The following is a 22856-nucleotide window of genomic DNA, read 5'->3' as shown; positions in this document are numbered from 1 at the left end:
CCCGTTCATGTTCTTGTTTGTGTGCTCTCTCGCTCTCTCTCATCAAATAAATAAATAAAAATCTTTTTAAATAAATAACTAATAATAATAATAATAATAGTACCAAATCCATAGGGCTTTAGAACCAAACAGAAAGGACTTAGAATTGGCTTAGCAAGTCTTACTGCTATAGGTCATGCCTGGAAAATCAGCTCCTGAACCGGGGCATTTGACCTGGGCTTTGAAGGATGAATAGGAGTTTGCAAGGCAGAAAAGGAAGAAGCCACCACCATCCAAGCAATGTGGCCTTCCCTCCAATTCCCATTCTCTTTAAGGGAGACGGGGAGGTGGTTGGGAGTCTCCAATATCCATTCCTTCCTTCTTTTCACTCATTACCAAGCAGCCCATGAGTGCCCTGGGCCGGGATGAGACCTAGCTGGAGATGTGAGGGGAGCAGCACAGAAAGTCCTTGCCCTTGAGGAGCTAAGTTTGAAGCTCTGGAAGTGCTTAGGTTTGAAGAACAGGAAGTCCAGGCAGGGGGTGGCACCTGCCCAATAGTCCCCAGTCAGATCCCAGGGCAGACAGAGGCCCCCCCGGACGAGGCAGAGGGGACCACAAAGGGTGCTCGGTCCTAGACGGGCAGAGGGGAGCACACACTCCACTCCTGTAGTTGTTTTTTTTTTTTTTAAGCTTTATTTATTTATTTATTTATTTATTTATTTATTTATTTATTTATGAGAGACACACAGAGAGAGGCAGAGACACAGGCAGAGGAAGAAGCAGACTCCCTGCAGGGAGCCCAAATGGGACTCAATCCCAGGACCCCGGGATCACAACCTGAGCCCAAGGCAGACGCTCTATCGCTGAGCCACCCAGCTGCCCCACTCCTGCACTTTGAAAGCAAGGGCACCTCCCCGTGAGCCTAGCGACAGCGACAGACTCTCCCATTTAGAGGATAAAGACCAAAGCTCAGAGAGACAGAGCAGCTTCCCTGGGGTCCCCGGACCCCATAGCCCGGAGATCTGCACCCGCCCCACCTCCCACAGCCCCCTTCCTCCCCCAGACAGTTCCTGTGGAGCTTCCGGCTGCCAGGCGAGGCCCAGAAGATCGACCGGATGATGGAGACGTTTGCCACCCGCTACTGCCTCTGCAACCCAGGCGTCTTCCAGTCCACAGGTGACCGTGTGGGAGGGGACCGAGGGCCACGGGACCCCTCGGGATCTGTAGGCACCATGGCCACCCCCCCCTGGGGTCTCCCCACCCTCCACCCCAAGCATCCAGACCGTGGGAGCCCAGACTTCTTCACTGACAAGGCCCTCTGCTGGGTGCTTGTCAGGCAGAGCTGCCTCGGGGCACGGTCCTTGGGAGAGGAGGCAGGAAATAATGCACAGGACCCCCGTCTGAGGGCAGCGATGGGGGGGTCGCAGATCCAGGACGGCTTCCTAGAGGCAGTGGGGGCTCACCAGGGCTTTAAAGGATGAATAGGAGTTCTCCAGGAGGTCAAGGTGGAGAAAGGACCTTTCAGGCAGGAGTTTCCATCTGAGCAAAGGCCAGAAGCAGGAAACACTCTGGGCAGGACATCGGGAGCCCAGGGTATAGAGAGACATCAACAAAGATGAGTACCCCAGACCACCACCCGGCCCCCAGCAGGGCGGGCAAGAAGTCATCACGGCAGGCTTGTCCTGGCCTCCCCTCTGTACCTGAAGTTACCATGGCAACAATAACGAATTCCATTCATTGAGCACTACCTGTGTGCCATTCACCTGTGCAAAGGCAGGTCATCCTTGCATCCACTCTGAGGTCAGCGATGTTCCCCTCTCTGCATGTAATACCGACTCAGAGGAGAGACGTGGCTTGTCCATGGCTCTGCGACCGTAGTCGGGTCCTACCTTGTAGTTATAAATAAATTGGGGGTGTGCTTGTCACCATCTGTCACCTCCACTAGCCTAAATACCCCATGGGGTAGGGACCATATCAAATCTATTCACCAACGAAGCCCTAGTCCACGGCACTTCACGGGGACCCAGTAAATATGTGCAGAAGGGACGGAATTTTAAAGCCCCCAGTTTGAATCACATTCTAACAATATGATGTTTGCGACCTCGGGCATGTAACAGGACCTTCTTGTGCCCCAGTTTCCTGCTCTGTAAGATGGGGTTAGTCACAGGGTCTCAGGGGGGCTGGGGAGCTCAGCCTAGTACAGGCACCAGCCACTGTTAGATTGTTCCAGTGGGTATCACTGTTTTCAGAGGTAAGATCATCGATGTTCTAGGGCGTGAAGATACTTCAAGCTCAACCTAATAATGTCACAGATGGAGAAGCTGAGGAGGTCAGGTACTTTCTCAAGGGCCACCAGACAGTTGGGGACACAGCTGGACCTGGCTGGCTCGGGACCCAAGGCCTAAAAATGCCCCCAGAGGAGCAATCCCCCCCCTCCCAAGTGCTCAACCCAGGCTCATCCCTCCCTGGGTGAGGTCTGAAGACTGGAACGGTGGGGGGGGCGGGGGTGGAGGCCTGGGCCCCAGGAGCTCCGCCACGCCGGTGAGATTGCCAAGCAGCATGTGACTAAGCCTTGAACAGTGTAGCCAACAATAAATGTCCTCCGAGTTCTGAGGAGGCAGAGAACAGAGTGGGCAGGGAGGCTGGGAGGGCTGGGGAGAGGCTGGAGCTGGAGCAGGAAGGGGAGGGTTGACATGGGGAGCAAAGGGAAGGGGCCTGCGTGCCTGGCAGGGGGCCCCACCACCACCCCGGCAGGAGCCAAAGTGCAGGCGGGGAGGCGTGGGAGGGGCTCAGGACCGTGGCAGGTGGCAGACCAGGTCTGTTTGGAGCAGGGAGGCCTGTGACACTGGGGAGGAGGCCGGGCCTCGAACACCCAGCTAGGACAGCACAGACCCCTTTGGGGCATTGAGACAGGTGAGGCTTGGCCCCTGGAAGTGGGGTCAGGGCAGAGGAGGGGACAGTGACCAGGGCCAGGACCGTGACCGCTGTCCCGTCTCACAGACACCTGCTACGTCCTGTCCTTCTCCATCATCATGCTGAACACCAGCCTCCACAACCCCAATGTCCGCGACAGGCCACCCTTCGAGCGCTTCGTGTCCATGAACCGAGGCATCAATGACGGTGGTGATCTGCCTGAAGAGCAGCTTCGGGTAAGAGGGGCACGGCCACACCCGCCTGGTCCCAGGATCCGGGAGGGGCCCATCCTTACCTGGACAGCCGAGAGGGGCTCCTCTGAGGTGGAGCGCCCAGGTCGGCGGCCGTCTCCAGACAGGCTACCACAAGGGGTTGGTCCCCAGAGGGGCGTTCCCGGTGGCCCTCATCGTAGTCCACCCAGGAGGTCCTCTCCGCCTTCACCCTTTGGGGGGACTCTGGGCACCCATCATTCGCACCTTCCAGAAGGGGTGCTTCACCCAACTCAGGTATACTGCTTGGAATCCCAGGTTCTTACACCCCGTCAGCATGTCAGAGGTGAAAGTCCTCAGGGTCTGCTAAAAGCCTTCCCTCCTTCAGAGAGGGGGAAACTGAGGCCTTCCACAAGGCAGCTCGTGAGCCAAGCAGAACACACACCTCCCATCTCTTCCTCAAACAGCCCCCACTGCTGCCACACTGCACTAGGCCCTGTGCCGGTGAGGGGCACCCTGGGATGAGTCAACCAGGGCCCTGTCCAGGCCGAGTTCAGGGTCTGGCGGGAAGATGATGCACATGTGAGTTATAGCCCTGTGTGATTCATGTGGTGCTAGCTACAGAACATAGCTACAGAGACGCAGAGGGCACTACTATCACTCTCCTGGGGGCAGAGGAAGGGTGCCATCCTGGAAGACTTCACAGAGGAGGTGACTTTTGAACCGGGCCTTAAAGGTTGAATGGGAGTTTTCACAGAGTGAAACAGAGAAAGGACATTCCAGAAGGGGGGAAATAGCCAGAACCCAGGCCTCGCCTGGCTGGAAAAGGAGAAGCGTCCAGAGTGGCTGGCTGAGGTTGTGGGGTGTGTGGCCAGGGACAGGGGGCACAGTGGAGCCAGAGCATCCAGGGCTTCCAATGACAGCCTCAGGAGCTTGCGTGGTTAACCACGGGCAACACGGAGATAGGAACAGTTTTGCAAACACAGGAGTGAGATTCAGAGCCTGGTGCAGCAGAAATGAACTGACAGCTGCGCCAGAGGAAGGGAGGAGAAGGTGGGAACCCCACCCTCCCGGCTGAGCACCCTGCGAGGTCTGCGGGAAGCCTGGGTCTGGAAGCACTCGGTGTCCCCCCTCCGTGCTTGAGAACTGCCACGCCCTCAGCCCACCACCCTCCTTGGTCCCCAGAGGGGAAAGTTTATCATGGGGTGGGGGGAACCACAACACCGAATGAAGGCTTGAGAGCTGGTTAGAGCTCGAGTCAAATCCCGTCTCCCCTCCCTCCCCCACCTTTGCCAGCCCGTGACCTTGAGGAATGACTCACCCACCTCTCCAAGCCACCATTCTCTCAACCAGGATAATGACGCCTGTGTCACGGAGCTGCCGGGAGCAGCAATTTGTAAAAATGTAAAGGGCATAGCCCATGCCAGGGACAGAGCACGGGCTCCAAATGGTGGCTTATGTCACTATGAAGAATAATTAATAATAATTTAAAAACCCTGGCGCTTAGTAAAATGCCCCAAATCTAAAATGCACTGGGGAGTCGGTAACTCATCTCATATGGTGCTGGTGGCAGGAGGCTGTCCTGGTCTGGCAGATAATGAGTTAATGACACACCAGCATTTGGGGCTCAGCACTCCCCCGCCCCCCCCCCCCAGCCCTGGGCACCTCCCTCCCAAGGGTTTTTTCCTATTCAAGCCTTTTGTTAGTAACAATGCACTACATTTGTACAGAGCTTGTAACTTTCTAGGGCTTTAGGGTCTAGAATCTCAATTTAGCCTCACACTCTGCCTGGGAGGTCTGGGAAGGGTTTATTATCCTAGCGGGCAGCCGGGCAGCCGGAGAAGCAGGCGCAGAGGTGGGGGAGAGGGGACAGAGCGTGGGAGTCACAGCCACATCCAAGTCCTGGCTTGCCCCCTCTCTGGTTGCGAGCCTTCTAGTAAGTGGCTTGACCTCTGAGCTCCCAGCTCTTAGGACTGGTGTAGAACCGTAAGGCGTTGAGCAAAATGCCTGTGTCGTTAGAGTGGCTAATTATTCCAGAAGCTTCCCAAGGGGCAAAGAGAACCACACAAGCCTGGTTCTTGCTGTTTAGGGCTTTTCCTGCAGAAGTCTGGGGCGGGGGGCGGGATGCCCCGGTGCTGTGTGGAATGGGGGGCACCTGCCAGCCTTCTCTCAGGGCCTCACCTTCCCTGTTTGTAAAGCAAGAACTCACCTTTAAGCAGCTCCAGGTATTCAAAGTGGGCCGCTCTGTGGCAGGATTCCCCGTGCTGGCCCTGGAGCTGGGGCCCTGCCGAGGATCATAATGCTTTCAAGTGGGAGGGGGCGCTGCGGGAGGGAGGGGGCGGCGAGCTGAGCCCCCCTCCCCAGGCTGTCCTGATAGGGATGAGGCCCAATGCCTGAGAGACTCAGGGCCAGGGTATACGCGGTGTGGACTCACAGGATGGGAGATCGCATCCCGGCTCGGCCCTTTCTGGCTGTGTGACTGTGAGCATGAGCCTCGGTTTCTTCACCTGCCAAGTGGGCAGGTGCCGCCGCCCTTGGGCAGCTCTCCTGAGAAGCAGAGGTAATGCGCGCAAGCTCCTGACGCTCGGCAGATGGCAGGGGCCCAAGAAACACCAGGAAGGGAACCACTCCCCTGCCCGGAAAGGGAGCTCCCGGTGGAAGAGGGGAAGAGGGGGAGGCCAAGAAGTGGGGCTCTCTGGCATCTGGTGTTACAGGTGGAGAAACTGAGGCTCAGGCAGGGGAACAGTCTCCCAGGTCAGGGCATGTTCTGCTGCGGGCAGTCCTGGACCTCCTGGCTCCTTGTCCAAACGTCTCCGTCAGCACTGACCACGTCCCGGGCCCAGCTGTGGCACTCCGTGTTCTCACTAAGTCCTCCTGACCCCCTTAGGCAGTGGGTACCAATCCCAGTTTCCAGCAAAGAAAACTTACCTCCAAGAGCAGTAGCTGGCCAGGGGTCTCATAGTTTGTGAGGACACTGGATTCGAACCCATGTCTGTCTGACTCCAGGGCCCTTCCTCCTGCAGAGACCAGGAGGCAAGGTTTTGTGATGGAGGACTTGGCCATGTATCCCAGCTACCCGTTGCTTTCTAGCCAAAGGAATCGCAACTCACGTAATGGGAAAGATCAGGGATCCATTTGGCTTCAGATCTTTGGGCTTCAGGCTCAGCTAGATCCAGGTGCTCAGTGAAGTCAGGACTCAATCTAGTGTCTCCAGCTCTCAGCAACCTTCTCCTCCTCAACAGACTGTCTTCAAATTGCAGCAGAGATGGTCCAGGCAGCTTAGCAGCTAAAACTAAAGTCCCAGAATTAAAGCGTATTGGCTGGCTTGGGTCACATGTCCTCCCTGCACCAGTCACTGTGGCCAGCAAGAGGAAATGTCCTGCTTGCCCAGGTGGGAGTCGTTCTCTCATTCCTGGAGCCTAGGGGAGAGGCAGTAGGTGTCAACCCCCCCCCCGCCCCAGAAACCTGGACAGAGAGTGTCTGGGCTGGTGAGTCCCCAGAGAAGGGGGCGGAGGGGGGGATGCGGTACAGCGAGAGAGCCGGATACAAGACCAGCAGAACCGTTGGAAGGTGGCCTTGTCTTTCTGATCACAGTGCACCCAGCCAGGCTTGGTGGCCGCCCCACCGCCCACCCGCAGGGGTGTTTACCTGCGGGGGAGGGCTGGTGTTTACAAGGGCAGGAACAGAGCCCAGACGTTTCCTTTGCGGAGAGGGTGAGGGGCAGAATGTGCGAGCCGGTCGGCTCCTGGCACCCGCAGAAGCTGCCAGGGGGCCCCTTGTGGGTACCACGGAGGATGAGGCCGCCCCCCACCCCTGTCTGCCACCCTGCTTGCCTCCTGGGCCTCCCAAATGTTTGCGCTGACAGGTTTGCTGACAAGGCCTTTCTGCCACTGGCCTTTGTTCGATAGGCCAGCACATCTCAGGCCTTCCCAGAGCCCGGCTGGGCCTGGGCAGGAGGGGCAACAGGGCTTCCCAGATGCGCTTGAGGTGCAGGGGCTCCCCCAAAAGAGCAAGCGGTCCCTGCTGCTGCCTACACCCACCCCAGCACAGCCAGGCTGAGCCAGGGACTCTGGGATTGGGCAGAACACACCTCCCTCAGGCCCAAGAAAACCTGCTTGTGGTGGAATTGTAACCAACCCCCCAGGCCCTGAGCTATCAGGTCAGAAAAGGCCTTTAAAAGCCAGCAAACACCATTTCCAAAACTTTGGGGGAATCAAACAGTGCTTGTGAAATTGTTCATTTAAAATCTCAAGGAAACCATCTGAACAGCAGTATACACAAATGCAACAGAAGGAAATGATTTAATTATCTTCGAGATGGAGATCCAGCATTGGTTTTAATAAACAGAGACAGTTTGGAATGTTTTTCCAAACACTTGGAAATATGGGCAGGTTTGGCCATAGAACACAGAGCCCCATGGCAGGGGGTTCAGCACATGCAGGGATGATCTGCTGCAGACATCCACAACTCACCCACGGGGAGGTCTCAGCCCTGGCTTGTGTACCTCTGGTGACGAGGAAGTCATTACCACACCAGGTTGCTCCATCCATATTCCAGCAGCTCTAACTGCTAGAAGGTCCTGCATGGAGAACTGAAATCTATTTTCTGGGAACTCTCCCCCTGTGATCACCGTCCACCCAGCAAAGGTCCCCCTTGCCCTTGAGAGCCAAGTTTGGCATCCATCCCACCTTGAGTCTTTTCCTTGGGCCGGGCCTCTCGACATGGGCAGTCAATCCCCACCTCCTTAGTCGCTCCTCTGTGTCCTCCTCCCTGAGGTACACCTGGAAGTCTCTAGGTGACTGCAAGGAGGCAAAAGGGGGCTCCACCCCTCATGGATGTTACATAAGGAGGCCCTGACCCTGGCTGCTATGACCCAGTGCGTGTGTGTATGTGTGTGTCTGAGCCTTTATGTGTGCACACACACAGGTGAACATGTGGGGGTCTAGAGGTCCTAGGTGAGCATCCTTGCCTGCAACACTCTAGACACAGGGGTGACTGTCTCTGACTCCCTCATCTGACCTGTAAGAGCGGTGCTGGGGGGTGGGTGAAGGCAGGAGCTGTACTCCTCCCTCCTCTTTACCTTCCCCTGGACTTAGAGCACAGAGGGGCTCTGACCCCTGTGTAGTCCGTTTAGCGGGCGCCCCCCACCCAGAACTCTGAGGGATCAGCACCTTTCTGCTGTTAAGGACCAGCATCTCAGGGATCCCTGGGTGGCGCAGCAGTTTGGCGCTTGCCTTTGGCCCACGGTGCGATCCTGGAGACCTGGGATCGAATCCCACGTCAGGCTCCCGGTGCATGGAGCCTGCTTCTCCCTCTGCCTATGTCTCTGCCTCTCTCTCTCTCTCTCTGTATGACTATCATAAATAAATTTAAAAAAAAATTTTTTTAAAAAAAGGACCAGCATCTCAGATAGGTTGAGGCACATGCCCAGGGTCACACAGCCATCAAGTGACTAAGCCGCGAGTTTAACCTAGAGAGCCTGACACCCAAGCCTACGCTCTTGTGACATGCCACTGGCTGGAATTCCAGCAACAGGGGTGGGGGTGGGGTGTCAGGGGGACAAGGAGGGGGGTAGGATGGGCATCAACCACCTGGTCCTAAGGAGTTGCTAGTCTGTTTTAGGCCAGCCCCTGGGGGAGTCCTGGGGCTTGTGACACCCAGGCCTGCCCTAGGGGAGCGCCCTGCCCAGTGGGGGAGAGCCTCCCCAGCAAGCGGACATACAGACAATGCCAATGCCGCCTCCACTCACCGTGCTCTGGCCACAGAGCTGGGGAGCCTGGCCTGCGGAGGGCCTGGAGGTGCAGACCAGCAGCCCGGGGGAAGCAGGTAGCGTTGCCACACAGGCCCAGGCTCCCAACTGGGATGGATGTCACAGCCGGGCCTTTCCCTCCCTTCTCTGAGGACAGAACCTCTTCGACAGCATCAAGAGCGAACCCTTCTCCATCCCGGAGGACGACGGCAACGACCTCACTCACACCTTCTTCAACCCCGACCGCGAGGGCTGGCTGCTGAAACTGGGTGAGGCGCACATGGGCACACACGTGGGCACGAGGCAGACACACTCAGACTCCCATGCACGCCCGGGACACATGCACACCGGGACATGGGGCCTCAGGGGTGGAGCCGGCTAACCCTCCGCTGTCCTGACCCCAGTGCAGCCATCTGCCTGCCCCATCCCTCCATCTGTCTGTCCTGGGGGAGAAGGGGGCAGTGGGGGAGGGGAGGACAAGCAGGAAGAGGAGCTGAGAGGCTGACGGGCCTTCAACCACAGCTCTGTCTCTTCCTGGAAGGTTTCTGAGGAAGCCAGGCCCAGAGAGGTTGGGGTGCCCATCTGAGGCCACACAGCCAACAAGCGGGTGGGCAGAGGGTTGGGTGTCCCTGCAGGATGGGGGAGGGAGTGGGACAGGATGTGGTTCCGGGGAGCTTCCCTTCAGCATGATGATGGTGGGGGAGGGCCTCCAGCCTGCAGAGAGGAGCCTGGTGGGGGCTGGGGTGCCCGGGCTGGCTGCAGAATCAGCAGGGGAGCTGCAGGCCTGTCTGCCCTGCCCAAGCACACTCCTGGGTGCCTCTCCTGCAGAGCCAGCCCAGCCAGGGACTGGGGTGTTGGGAGACAGGTAAGGACAAGGACAGATACCTCGTGCTGGAGCAGAGACCTGGGCTGGGGGTGCCCGCCTGAGCCCACCACGTCCCCGTGGCCCCTCTGAGCCCTCCATGTCCTCATGCCCCCCTGAGCCCTCCACATCCCCGTTCCCCCCGAGCCCTCCCCATCCCTGTGCCTGCCTGAGCCCACCACGTCCCCGTGCCCCCCAGCCCTCCCCATCCTGTGCCCCCCTGAGCCCTCCCTGTCCCCGTGCCACCCCAAGCCCTCCACATCCCCATGCCCCCAGAGCCCTCCACATCTCTGTGCCCGTATCCCAGTCTGACCCTTGCGCGGACCACTCAGCCTCCTTTTTTGCCCTCTGGACCATTCTCAGCCCCAGGGAGGCTCTGAATCGCGGATCCCAGCTCCTCCACACATGTGCCAGGGGTCAGATCACAGTCCCCGGGGGGGTTCAGTGTGTGTCACAGCAGCCAAGCACCCAGGCTCAAGAGCTGGGACACCGGGCTCAAATCTGAGCTCTGCTGAAGGGCCATGCACAGACAATGGTACCTCCCTATGCCTCGGGCTCTTCATCTGTAAAATGGGGTTAATAACGGTCCCCTCCTCATAAGCAGTTCTAGGGATTAATAAGCAAACATTTTCTAAAAACTTCTAGAATGTTGCCTGTCAGGCAAAAGATGAAATGCTTTGCACGGTGCCAGTGGGGAAGTAGGCCAAGGGATGAACTGAGGGGGAAGGATGGCAGAAAAGCACAGGGAATGGGCGGCCACTGGTCCTGGGGCCTGATTGCCAAGGAGCCTTGAATGCCAGGTCAAGTGGCCAGGGGAGGCCTGGGGTGATGGGTGCCACCAGGGTGTTTGAGTGACCAAGGGACGGATCTGGGGGGGAAGCGTAGTGGGCTAGGGGTCGGGAGGTTTGAGAGGAGGGGGCAGAGGAAGGCTCTCCAGGCCCTGCTCTCCTGGGAGGAAGTGCTGGTGGCCCAGGGAGAAGTCCGCTGACTGTGCCGCTGGCTCCTGCAGGCGGCCGCGTGAAGACGTGGAAGCGCCGCTGGTTCATCCTGACCGACAACTGTCTCTACTACTTTGAGTTCACAACTGTGAGCAAGGGGTCCCTCCCCAGCCCCGCCCCCTCCCAGACTCCCACCAAGCAGTCCACTAACAGAGCTTGGGGCTCCTTCGAGATCATTCAGCCCCTCTCTGCACCCATTTCACAGAGGGGAAGACTGTGCAGCAGAGAGCAGGAGGGGCAGGGTCAAGCTTGCAGCCTGGCCCGGTGACTCCCAGATCCGAGCTGTGCCCTGCTCCCTACCCCCCACCAGGGCTGGACAGAGTCTGGGACGATTCGTGCACTCCTCTGTGGGTTTGGGGGGCCCTTCGAGTTCACTCCCTGCCCTGGGTCTCAAGGCTGCATTTGCTGATCCTTTCCCCCTCCACCGCTGCAGGACAAGGAGCCCCGGGGAATCATACCCCTGGAGAACCTCTCGGTGCAGAAGGTGGACGACCCCAAGAAGCCAGTAGGTGGCACAGCGGGGTCCTGAGAGCCAGCCGAGAGGCGGTGGGGGAGGTGGGAGGGAAATTTCTGAAATGGGGTGGGAGGAGAGGGCAGCTGGCCTGGGTCCTCCAGGAGGTCCTCCACCGGGCTGGGGGTCGCCTCTGTCTCCCTCCTGAGGCCATGGACCCTGGGGGCGGGTCACTGTCATCAAAGGGGCGCGATCTCATGGTCTCTCAGAGCCTGCCTCTGACACTGGTGAATGACCTTGAGTAAGTCTCTGCCTCTTTCTGAGCCTCAGTTTCCCCGGCCGTCAGCCGGGGGTCTTAGGGGAACGATGGACTTAGGAGGAGCCTTGCACATAGGAAGCCCTCAGTGTGAGGAAGAGCAGCTCCTGCCCCTTTGCCAGCCGGGGAAGCAGGCCCGGGGTGGGGTGGGTCTTGCTGTTTGTCCGAGCCCCAAGGGGCTGGTCCTCACTGAACCCCCAGCAAAGCACAGCCCCGCCGCCCCCTCCTGCCACCCCTGCCCGGCCCTCACCCCGCCGCCTCCCCACAGTTCTGCCTGGAGCTCTACAACCCCAGCTGCCGGGGCCAGAAGATCAAGGCCTGCAAGACGGACGGTGAGGGCAAGGTGGTGGAGGGCAAGCACGAGTCTTACCGAATCTCTGCCGCCAGTGCCGAGGAGCGCGACCAGTGGATCGAGGCCATAAGGTAGGGGCTGCCGGGGCCTCCTGGCCCTTCCGGAGGCCTCTGCTTCTCTCTGGGCCTTGTCTCCTCCTCTGTAAAAGGGGCTAAATCTAGAATCTCCCCCTCGTTTCTGGGATGCAAATCCCTCCTGCCCATATGGTGTAAACACCTCCTCTGGTGCCAGCCCCTGGCCAGGCCCCACGGGGGACACAAGAAGGTGAGGCCCCAAGATCATGGGCTGGCCGGAGGATCCCGAGAGATGTTGCATATAAAGCTCTTTGCCCGGTGGTAAGTGCCCGTGAATGGCACACTCATTAGCACCAGGATCCAAAGGGGCCCTGGAAAGACCTAGTAGAGATGGAGGGAAGGGCTTTCTAGGGGCGAGGACCAGGACTGGCAAAGACAAGAGGGCAGGTGAGCATGTGGCCTCCCTGGACACCACCCCAGAGGCCTGGGCATTGCCTCTGGGCATTGCAGGGGTAGGAGGGGGCGGGGGGAGGGGGTTGCAGCTGGCTCTGCAGGGATCGGGCAGTGGGAGACCAGGCCCCCCAGGATAGCAAGGACTCCGCCACCATGGCAGCTAGTGTGGGTTTCTCCTGAGGGCACTGGGGAGACTGGTAAACAGTAGGGGTGTGGCCAGGTGAGGAAGGCCACGGTGTTGGGACTGATTCGGGGGTTCAGAGATGGGCAGTGAAGGGGCAGGTTGAAAGGAGCCAGGTGAGGGGCAGGAGCAATGTGGAGACATGGGTGACAGTGGGTCCTGTCAGCCAGAGGAAGCCACCGGAGCGGTCACTGGGCCAGGGGCTGTGTCCTAGGGACTTGCGGGGTCTTTCCCATCCAGCCTGGCAGGAGTCCTGTGAAGCTGCCAGGCCAAACCCACCCTTAGCTCCATTTCACAGACGAGGCCCTGAGCCCCCCACGGGAGGGACTTGCCCCACCACACAGCCAGTGGGGGCAGAGCCAGACCCACAAGGGGGTCTGCTGGCTCCACCAGGGCTCTTTCCACCTCCTCCTGGGATTCTTTTTTTTTTAAAGATTTTATTTATTTATTCATGAGAGACACAGAGAGAGACAGAGACACAGGCAGAGGGAGAAGCAGGCTCCCTGCAGGGAGCCGGATGTGAGACTCCATCCCCGGACTCGGGGATCACACCCTGGGCTGAAGGCTGACGCTCAACCACTGAGCCCCCCAGGCAACCCTCCTCCCGGGATTCGGAAGAGGGGTCCACAGAACTTTGGGGGCAGAGTTCTGAAGGCTGTCCGCTCTCAGCCTCACCCTCTACCCCCGCCCATGGGACTTTGGGCGGGGCTGACTCACCGCAGCCTGGCCCTTGGTGGGGCCATCTGGCCTTTCTCCTGCAGCAGGGCAGGTCGTCCCTTCCCTGGGAGACCCACGCCCCTATTCGAGCCTTGGGAGCTGAGGACCGCCCCCCACCCCCACCCCATCCCCACCCCCTTGGCAGCCAGCCCAGCCCTGCAATCTTTTCACCTGCTCTCATTTCAGAGCCAGCATCACCTGTGTCCCCTTCTATGACCTGGTCTCTGCTCGGAAGAAGAAGATTGCCAGCAAGCACTGAGCTTCCTGGAGGTGGTGGCCAGGGGCGGGGCCTCACGGGAAGCCTACCACCTGTGGTCCCGGGAGACACATGTCCCACCCCAGGGCACCCTTTCCTGGGTCACAGACATCACCCCCGTCCCCATTACTTTAAGCTAACAGGAGCATGGCAGGGGCGGCAGGGTTCCAGAGGGTGGGTGGGAAACCCCGAGGGCTCAGAGGTGGCACTCGGATCCCCTGGCGCTGGGCACCCAGGCACCGCTAGGAAAGGCCCCCACTCCCTGCCCCGAGTCACTGCAGCAAGGAGCAAGGGAAACAGCCGAATAGGAACCAGCCCCAGCACCCAGCACCCTGTCCTGCATTTGGGCCTCAGTTTCCCCTTCTGTTAAACATCTCCTATACCTGAAATGCTGTGGGCCATTGAGGCAGGAGGGGCCACGGGGATCCCGAGTGCTTCCTGCCCTTGGCCGTGGTGATGCCTCTTCCTTCCGCTCAGGGGGTTCTCAGCCAGCCCCTCCCCTGTTTGCAGCAGGGGCTTAGCCGTCCCTGCCTGAGGGACACACACACAGCTCAGACCCATGGACGGAACCGCTGGCAGACGCCAGGAGCCCAGTGCCCGTGGTCTTGGTCGCAGCTGGTCTCCAACTTGATGTGTGCCTGCTGCCAGGTCACACTCTTCTGGTTCTTGGAAAACTGTGGGGTTGGGATAGAAATGTCCTGGTCCCTTCCGTGTCCCCCCTGCCCCCAGCAACGGCAGATCCCAGTGCTGCCCAAGCCGTCCCCTCCCTCCTCACGGGCCACTTCCTGTCGGTAAGCACAAGATTGTACTGGATCCACCCAAGAAGCTTCTGGCAGGAGGTGTTTGCGCTTGTGGACTGATCACCGGGAGGGGCTCGCACCCAAGGCTGCAGGGAAGCCAGGATCAGAGTGGGCTCCAGTCGCAAGGATGTCCATTTTGGAGGAAGAGCAAGTGGAACTCTTGAAGAAAGGGGAGCATCCCAGACACATGTTCATGCGGGGCTGGTGGTATGGCCAGGAAGCCCAGAAAAGAGAGCTTCATGAACTGTGGTTACCAGGAGGGCTGCCTGGAGGCAGCACCCATGCCACAGAGCGACATAGGAGCTTGTGGCAGAGTCTCAGCCGTAGCCTCCAGGCTGAGCGCTGACCAGGGGTCCTGTGGAGGTGAGGGGCTGCCCCAGCCGCGACCCGGCATCCTGAGACCCGCAGTAGGGCCGTTGAGAGTTGAGCTGACTTCCCAGCAGGCACTGCCTCCAGGGTGGCCCCAACCAGGAGGAGGACGCCTTGAACAGGCGCCTTCCCAGAAGCCCTTCTCCCCCCATCGCACAGGCCCTGGGGGAGTCCCTGCAGGGCGGTTCCCCAGCAGGAAAGCAGGATACGTGATTGCCTCTGCCCCAGCGCCAGCCCGTGGGCGAGCCAGAGCAAGGTGGATTCCCCAGGGCACGGGAGGCGAGCTCTCCTCCCCTCCACCCCCACTGACACGCACACATCTTTCATGGAGTCAGGGTAGAGTAGCTGTCTTTCAAGTGGTGAGATCCCCGTCACTGGAGGTGTGCGAGTGCCTGGTAAGGACATGGTGCTGAAGAGGGCCCGGGTTGGGCATCTGCAGGGGGCCTTGGAGGACTTTTGAGGACTTCCGCAGACCCCACATCAGCCTGGGGACTGAGGGCCACGTCTGCCACCGCCTCTGGCCCCTGAAAGGGCAGCCAGGGGCCACGGAAGGAGCACTGGGCTGAGGGTCATGGGCTCCAGAGTCCTCTCCCGCAGCTGGCATAGGCTGGCTGGGTGGCCTCAGCCTCCCCGTTCCCGCTCTGGTCCTCAGCTGCCTCCCCCATCATTGAGAGGGTGGAAGCAGTGATTTTCCAGGCATAGCACCTGTTCTCGGAATCACTCAGAAAAGAGAATAAAGCTCATGATTCATGTCACCAGAGGGGTCTCTCCTCTCTGTGACCATATCTCCCATCCTTGACCCCACCCCACTCATCCTCATTTCTTTCCCAGATGAAGGCTGGAAGGCCAGACAGGAAAGTGTGGGTCTTCGGAGGGCCCTGGGCCCTCATCCTCAGGGCTCCAGGGCTGTCACCCCAGACAGATGTCCCCAGAGGCTGCATTTGTGACAGAGGTCCCTTCAGGGCAGGGCCAGGGCCCAAGTGGCTCTGCCCAGGCCAGAGAAAGGCAGAAGAACTTCCCAACAGGCAGCTCCAGCCACAGGGAGAGTGAGCGGCTGCCTCGGGAGGGAGGTAACAAGCCTGCCTCTGCGAGGCCCCAAGTGCCGGCTGGCACCAGTGGTCACTGGCAGGGCTCTGAGCTTGAATTCAGTAACCTTCATTTATTTGTACTTCCCACAATTTTTATTAAGTAGGTAGAGTGTTCCAGGCGCTGCATGGGGGACAAGCCCACGTGTGGTTCACAATCTGAGGATCCTGAATTCCAGGATTCTAGGCCCCCCTCTGGACGTGCAGGGCGAGGAAGAGGGCCCCACACCCTAAGCCAGCGTCCCGCTAGGAATTCCACCGTTGAGCTGCTCCTTGAAGACCTGAAGCTGCCGAACTGATGGATTTCTCCGTGCATTCTCTCCTTTGGCCCACACACCTTCCATGCACCAGGCTCCATGCCCGGCACCAGGCATGCAAGGATGACGGAGATACGGCGGTCGCCCTCAGGGGGACACGGTGCTGGTGGGGGAGACAAGCGTGAAGGAGCAGGGATGGCCGAGACCAGCCCGTGCCGTTAGAGACGGGGGGCACAGGGGCCAGAGAGGGTGGGCAGAGAGGCTTCTCCGAGGAGCTGTGCTGAGTGCTTGTTGGCAGCCAGGTTGGGGGAAGGACACACACCTGATCTTGCGGTGAGGTGAGCTCACCTGGTCACTGCCCGCACCTCCCCCCCACACACACTGACGGTGAACGTCCTCCTCTCTGGCCTGGACTGTCCCTGCTCCACCCCTGCTTCATGCCTGGCACACAGTAGGTGCACAATAATTTTTAGAATGAAACAACTGAAAAGGCTCCCTTGGGCCTCAGCCTCCGCGGGAGCAGGTGTGTAGGGGCAGGGGTACTGGGAGCAAGTTGGTGCTGCCCTGGGTGCGGGGAGTGGCCAAGGCAGGGCCCACATCCCAATCCGGGAAGGACCAAGGGCTCTGACTTGGGGCCAGGGGCCGCCTCGGCCCACCTCCCCCGAGGTCCGCCACTCCTCGCTCTGGGCAGCAGGGGGCTCCCACCACACGTGAATGAGAGGTTCCACCTTGTAGCCAAACCCGAGGCTGCCCTTGGCCGGAGGGGGGCTCCGCCCTGAGCAGAGCTGTGGGCCGAGCACCCTGGAAAGGGAAGCAGCTGGGATCTGCGGCTCCAGCAGCCCCCACGGGCGCAGGTGAGCACGGGCCTGCGTTCTCCCCTGGCACCGGCACCGTGGCGCCAGCTCAGCCCAGGGGTCAGATACCCTGGCTCTCTGCCACCTGGCTGTGGGACCCCCACGGGCAGCCTAGCCCCTCCGGATGCCATCTTCCTCCGTGAAGGGTTGGGCCGGGTGACTTCCATGGCACAAACCTCCAGTGAGGACCTCCCTGTGCAAGGGACTCTCAGACATGGGCACAGTGCAGCCCCTGCCCCTGCCCCTGCCCGGGGAGCGAGGGGGGGCGGGGGGGGGGGGAATTGAGACTGTTTGGGGAAGAGGGTGTGGGGGGGCGGGGTCGGATGAGAAGGTGCCAGGAAAGGCACTCACGGTGAAGAGCCACAGGGGGGCAGTAGTGAGAGCCACACAGAGGGCCTGGGTTCAAGGCTTAGCTCTGCCCTGTGTCTTAAGCAACCTTCCCAAGCCATCTGAGCCTCAGACTTCCCATCAGTAAAATGGGAATAATTCAATATGTTCAAAATACTTAGAACAGTGTTGGGTACCTACTCAGAGTTATGTTAAGTGCTATCATTATTACAAGGCAAACTGTTGCACGTGCTTTCATGGTACAAAACAGGCTGGGCCCATCGGAGGAGGAAAGATTCAGGGGGGCAGGAGAGTTAAAGATCTGGGAAGCCTTCTTGGAAGAGGTGTCCATGAAAGATGAGCTAAGCAGAGGGCCGGCTGAGCTGCAGGAATAAAGGTGTGATCCCCGAGTCTCTGAGACCCATGTGCCCCTTGTCATGAAGCTCTGACTGGGGATCCAGCAACCCGGCTGTGGAACAGAGGCCATCCCAGAACAAGGGAGGACAGGCTTGGCGCAGGATGCCCTGGGACGGAGTAGGAAAGAGCAAGGGGGCTCTGGGAAGCAAGGGGGCGGGCTGCCCCCTGCCTGGGGAGGGGGAGCGCCTCTCACCCAGTAACCCGGAGCTGGCGCAGGGTCCCTGGGCCCGGATGCCAGCAGGCGGAAGATGGGGGGCGGGCAGCCAGGAGTCCAGCCGGCAGGTGTGAGAGACCTGGAGAAATTGATTTACTAGGGACAATGAAAGGAGCTAAATATGTTTGCCGGCTCAGCGATGACTCAGGCGTTCCCCAGGGGTCGGCAAAGTGTGAACATCAAAGAATCAGAGACAGGTCTCCTCCCACCCTGGCAGCCGGCTTTGAGCCCCTCCTTCCCCCGACCCACGAAAGCCCCCCCTCCCCTGTCCCCTGACCTGACAGGGCAGCAGAGACCCAGCCATCCCACCCAGCCTGCATGCCCCTCCCCAACCCTGCCAGACATCCCCCCAGGATGGCTAAAGAAGTAAGACACATCTAGGTCAAAGCCCTGGCCTTGCCCCAAATTGCTGAGTGATCTTGGACAAGTGGCTGACCCTCTCTGGACCCACATCCACCAGAGACGACCAGGCCCCACCAGCAGCCCTTCCTCCCCCCCCACCCCCCACCCCCGTCTGGCGGTATCGTTCCCACCCCACTCCACTCAGCTTCCTCTAGGCAGCTGTGAGCACAGCCTCCTCTTCCGAAAATCCAACTTCCCTCCAGGAGAAAAGCCAGATTCCACAGGGCCTCCCTGGGGGAGAATATGCTCTTCCGGTACCTGGTTCCAGGCCAGCACTGGGCTCCAGGACAAACACGATGCATCTATGGAGTCTGAGGCCAGAGGCAGGGAAGAAAGAAGAGGGAGGGACAAATGACCTTCTCAAGGGGCAAAGCACTGGGGCGGCAAGGGGGTGTGGGAAGGGAAGGGGAGGGTGTGTGGGGGGGTGTGGGAAGGGGGCCTGAGAGGAGGAAGGGAAGGACACCTGCCAGACAGGGCCACTCCGGGAAATGCTCGGAGCCCCAGCACAGAGGCGTGGCCTGTTGGGGAGCCCCCCCAAAGCGCTCAGTGGGCACAGAGGAGAGATGTACCCAGAGGGCAGACCACTGGGCGCCTGGAGCCAGGGAAGGGCTCCCACAAGTGGCTGGAGGCTATTAATGGGAGGTCCCTCTGGCTGTTTACAGGGGACTAAGGAGGCACAGGGCAGCAGGGGGCTGGAGCAGAGGGGAAGGGACCCACAGAGGCTGGACAGGAGCAGCAGGGGTAGGGGTGGGGCGGAGAGAGCAAAGAAGCTTGACAGACTTCTGCACCCACGGGGCCAGGCAGGAGCTAAGGCCTCTGTCACTTTTGCCCTTGAAGGCAGTATTTATGAAGGTTTCCCTTTTTTATTTTTTAAAGATTTTATTTATTTATTCATAAGAGACACACAGAGAGAGTCAGAGACACAGGGCAGAGGGAGAAGCAGGCTCCCTGGGGGGGCCCGATGTGGGACTCGATCCCAGGACCCCAGGATCATGACCTGAGCCAAAGGCAGATGCTCAACCAATGAGCCACCCAGGTGCCCTCGGAGGTCTCCCTTTATGTCCCGCTGTGAGTTCTTAGCTGACTCTCAAAACCAGCCTACCAAGACCCAGTGCTCCAGATTTGACTTGACCCCACCACCCCACCACCCTGCCACCCCGCCATCCCGAGCATCAATAGGTCATGGCCAGGGCCGCCAGTCATGGAGCATAACTACCTCCACAGCCACTGCCGACAGGGTGCCTCCCAACCTCCCAACACCCTCCAACGTGAGCACGGTCATCCACACTTTATAGATCCCCACTTCCTGGGGGCACGTAGCCCAGCCAGAAGGGCCCGAGCCGGCATGGAATCAAGGCTGCCTGACTTGAGACCTGTGTAGATGTAGAGCAGCCATGTCATCCAAAGTGGGACCCGTCTGAGAATACTAGAAGGCTGGTTAGAGGGGAGTAAACCAGGCTGCCCCAGGGACCCCGAGACATATGCTCACCCAAGAGACTGGTCAAATCCATGGGAGTTCAGCTGGGGACATCCAGGTGACCCAGTGGGCCAGAAGGGATGTGACCTATGACTGCTCAGTCCTAGAGAAGCAAAGGGCAGTGGTTCTATCCAGAACACACTGGGCCCCAGGCCTCTACCACCACTCAATGCCAGTGAACTCGTCCCCTTCATGAGTTTCCCCAAGTCCTGCCCCAGTGCTAGTGTGCGGGCCCACCACAAGGACAGTGAGCCAAGTCCACCACAGGCCCTCCACAGATTTTAGCTGCCACTCGTATCATTATCATTATCATTATCATTATTATTATTATTATTTGCCACTCATTTCCTTGCAAGGCCAAGAACAAGGGTACCCTTATAGGTGCCAGGACCTGTCCACACCATCCTTCTAAGACCAGCTGAAGCCCTCTTCCCACAGGAAGTCCTCCCTGACCACCCCCATCCCCTTTAAAGACTCCAGTGATACCAGAAAAACAGGTGTGCTAGCCCCAGGCCTCCAAAGGAGACCCAGTGCTGCTTTGGTCCTGACCTTAAGTGTTTACAGTTTTGGCTTTTGGCAGGCCGGTCTTGTGGTCTGGGCCTGCAAGTCTCCAAGGGAGGGTATAAGCTTTAGTTCTGCTGCTGGACTCCCAAGTCCCCAAGCCCTCTCCTTCTCCCTAGCTCTCGGCTTCTGCACAGGGACCTCCAGCCTCATCGGGATGCATCTGCTCAACTGCTTCCACTGGGCTGTTGAGGCCAGGAGGACCTGGGAACCGGCAGGGAGTTTGCAGACGCAAGTGAGGCTTAACTCCTTGACCTTCACAGTCCTTCTGATCCTTTGAAGCAAAAGCTTAATTCTCTTCCCTTTCTCCTCCAGATTTTCATTTAATGAATAAGAGCCCAGAGAGAACCTCCACTTTGACCCAAAGAAAGTATTTTTTGAATAAAATATCCCTTATTAAAAAAAAGAATAAAGCATGCTCATTATAGAAAATTGGATAATGCAATCATCAGGAAGAAAAAACTTAGCTCAAGAATTCCTCTACCTGCTTATTATGAAAACTTCAGATTATTTCCAGCACACCTGGAAGCTTTATGCGTTAGATCTGTGCCATGCTACATGACATACAAGTTTGTAACTCGTGGCTTCCTTAACACCATGAAATTTTTTTATTCCCCCACGGGTAGCAGTCAGGACAGGCTAGGTTATGCTGCGGTAACAAATAATTCCCACATTTCAGTGGCTTCACACACAAGAGTTTGTGTCTTGCTCACATGGTAGGCCCAGTGCGAGGCTCGATAGGGGTCTCTGCTTATCTGTCCCTCAGGACCCCAGGCTGAGGAGGTGCCATCCCAACACAGGCTGCCAGGAGCATTGTCTGGATATAACACATCGCATTGGCTCCACATTTCATTGGTCAAAGCAAGTCACATGGCCACCTAACTTCAAGGGGGAAGAGAAGGACCATCCTGCCACCTGCCCTTTGAGAAGAGAGAACAGAAATACTTGGACTGCAAAGCTGATGCCCGTTACATCCAGGATGGCCAAGGGTCCTCATTTCTAGGGGTCAGTGGGTTTCCTAGAATACAGGACTGTCAGAGCTAGAACTAAGAGCGTTCTGGGCAAACCAGAACCAGCCGTCTACCTTCACTGGGCCGCGTTGTGTATTCTTCACAAACTCACTTCTAAATGACAAAAGACTATCTAGCAGGTGAGTCAGTTTTTCTCCCCAATCCCCTATTGTTGGAGACTGACATTGTTTCCAGTTTTGCACATTTAGAAATACATAGTCTACAAGAGCATCATGAATAAAACCTTGTCCATACGGCTTCTCAGGAGTGCAATTACTGACCATTTTTTCGAGCTCAGAATACCTGCTATGTATTCATATTTCAAGAGCTGGGCCAGGGGAACTTGCCTTCTATAACATGAGCAAGCGCCCACTTCTGAACGCTCACCCAGAGCCCGGAGCAACGATTCTTGAATTTTAGCCTCAGAATCCCATGGCGGGCTTGGTAAAATGCAGAGAGCAGGGCCCCAGCCCCAGAGCCTGATTCAGTAGGTCTGAGGTGAGGCCCGACCCCAGCATTTGTACCAAGTCCCCAAGGGAATACTGGTGCCTCTGATCTGGGACCACACTTTGAGAACCACAGGCCTGGCGGTTAAATGCCCCTGGCTTGGCAGTAGGTCAGGGGCTTCTGCCCAGATACCCTGCAGCTGGGTAACATTGGGCAAATCACATAATTACCCTCTCTTAGCCTCAGTTTCCTCCTCTGTGAATTGGGGTCATTGTGAGGATTTGCGGAGCTCTGAAAGGCTCTACGCAAGAGTTCAGTTGAAGATAGTCTGATTCAGCGGTGGATCAAATTCGTATTTTGAAATATTTGTTAATTTGAATTGAATCACATTATGAAAGTTTGCATATCTTTCATGTCTCTGAGCTGGAATGGAATTTTTTTTCCATGTGGTGGTGAAGCACCTGTGCTTCCTTTCCAGTGTGAATCGTCTGCTCCTGCCCTTTGCCTGGGTACTTGTGGGTTTCTCGGGCTCATTATAGAGCAAAGACAGCAGCACCATGGCCGCTCTTGTTTTCTACAACAATTTTTCCAAGGCTGCTGCATGCCTTTTACTGGGGTCATTTTTCTGGCTCACAGAGTGACCAAATCCATCTGACTTTCCCGGTTTTATTTCCTCCATCACTTTTAAGCCGAGATTGCTCTCCCTTCTCTGGAATGTGAAACATATAAAGAAATTGGATTTTGAATGATGGGATTTCGTGCACCTATGGTTGGCGGGGTGGGAGGAGGGGTCCTCTGGGCTCACCTCAAACCCTCTGGTCAAGGCACGAGGCATAGACAGGAAGTGGGGGCCTCTGCACTACCCACCACCCCTCACCCTTCACTCTGCCCCACACGTAGGCAGAGGGTCTGTCTCCCCATCTGCAGATGCCCCTTCCAGACAGGCGTGGGGAGCTCAGGGGGCACAGAGGCCCCTGGAAGTCCAAGCGGCCTATCCTCCAGCTGGAGACAGGAGGACCAAAGGTCTGAGAAGTGGCCACAGGTGTTAGCAGCCTCGGGTTCAGATTTCTCTGGTGTTTACCCTGTGGGCTTTGCCTCTGCGGGTCTCTATCTTCTCATCTAGAAAACGGGAGTGATAATGCCCACGTGGATGGAAAATGTTAAATAGATTAACAGCCACAGTGCG

The 22856-nt window shown here is 58.1% G+C and overlaps 1 protein-coding gene and 2 long non-coding RNA genes across 4 annotated transcripts in view; 1 reads left to right on the top strand and 2 right to left on the bottom strand.

The window, feature by feature from the left end:
- The window catches only part of CYTH4 (cytohesin 4), a 30713-nt gene extending 15339 nt beyond the window's left edge, over nucleotides 1-15374 (top strand). For both annotated transcript variants that reach the window (XM_025460799.3, XM_035696449.2), the window contains 7 exons: nucleotides 1043-1155; nucleotides 2980-3128; nucleotides 9008-9119; nucleotides 10722-10798; nucleotides 11144-11215; nucleotides 11746-11900; nucleotides 13381-15374. In XM_025460799.3, coding sequence (XP_025316584.1) covers nucleotides 1043-1155; nucleotides 2980-3128; nucleotides 9008-9119; nucleotides 10722-10798; nucleotides 11144-11215; nucleotides 11746-11900; nucleotides 13381-13453 — 751 coding nt within the window. In that variant the 3' untranslated portion in view covers nucleotides 13454-15374. The remainder of the gene's footprint in view (nucleotides 1-1042; nucleotides 1156-2979; nucleotides 3129-9007; nucleotides 9120-10721; nucleotides 10799-11143; nucleotides 11216-11745; nucleotides 11901-13380) is intronic.
- Nucleotides 679-2982, bottom strand: LOC125755921 (uncharacterized). Its single transcript, XR_007413478.1, has 2 exons — nucleotides 1743-2982; nucleotides 679-1518 (listed from the first exon to the last, which is right to left on the bottom strand). It is a non-coding gene; the product is annotated as an uncharacterized LOC125755921 (long non-coding RNA).
- Nucleotides 15375-15777: 403 nt separating the features above from the next.
- On the bottom strand, nucleotides 15778-18629 carry LOC125755920 (uncharacterized). Its single transcript, XR_007413477.1, has 2 exons — nucleotides 18434-18629; nucleotides 15778-16124 (listed from the first exon to the last, which is right to left on the bottom strand). It is a non-coding gene; the product is annotated as an uncharacterized LOC125755920 (long non-coding RNA).
- Nucleotides 18630-22856: the final 4227 nt, after the last annotated feature.

The sequence above is a fragment of the Canis lupus genome, chromosome 10, assembly GCF_003254725.2.
Source record: "Canis lupus dingo isolate Sandy chromosome 10, ASM325472v2, whole genome shotgun sequence".
In the NCBI taxonomy this organism is placed as follows: Eukaryota; Metazoa; Chordata; class Mammalia; order Carnivora; family Canidae; genus Canis; species Canis lupus.
The sequence above is the reverse complement of the archived record's forward strand: the minus strand, read 5'-3'. Positions and strand labels throughout refer to the sequence as shown.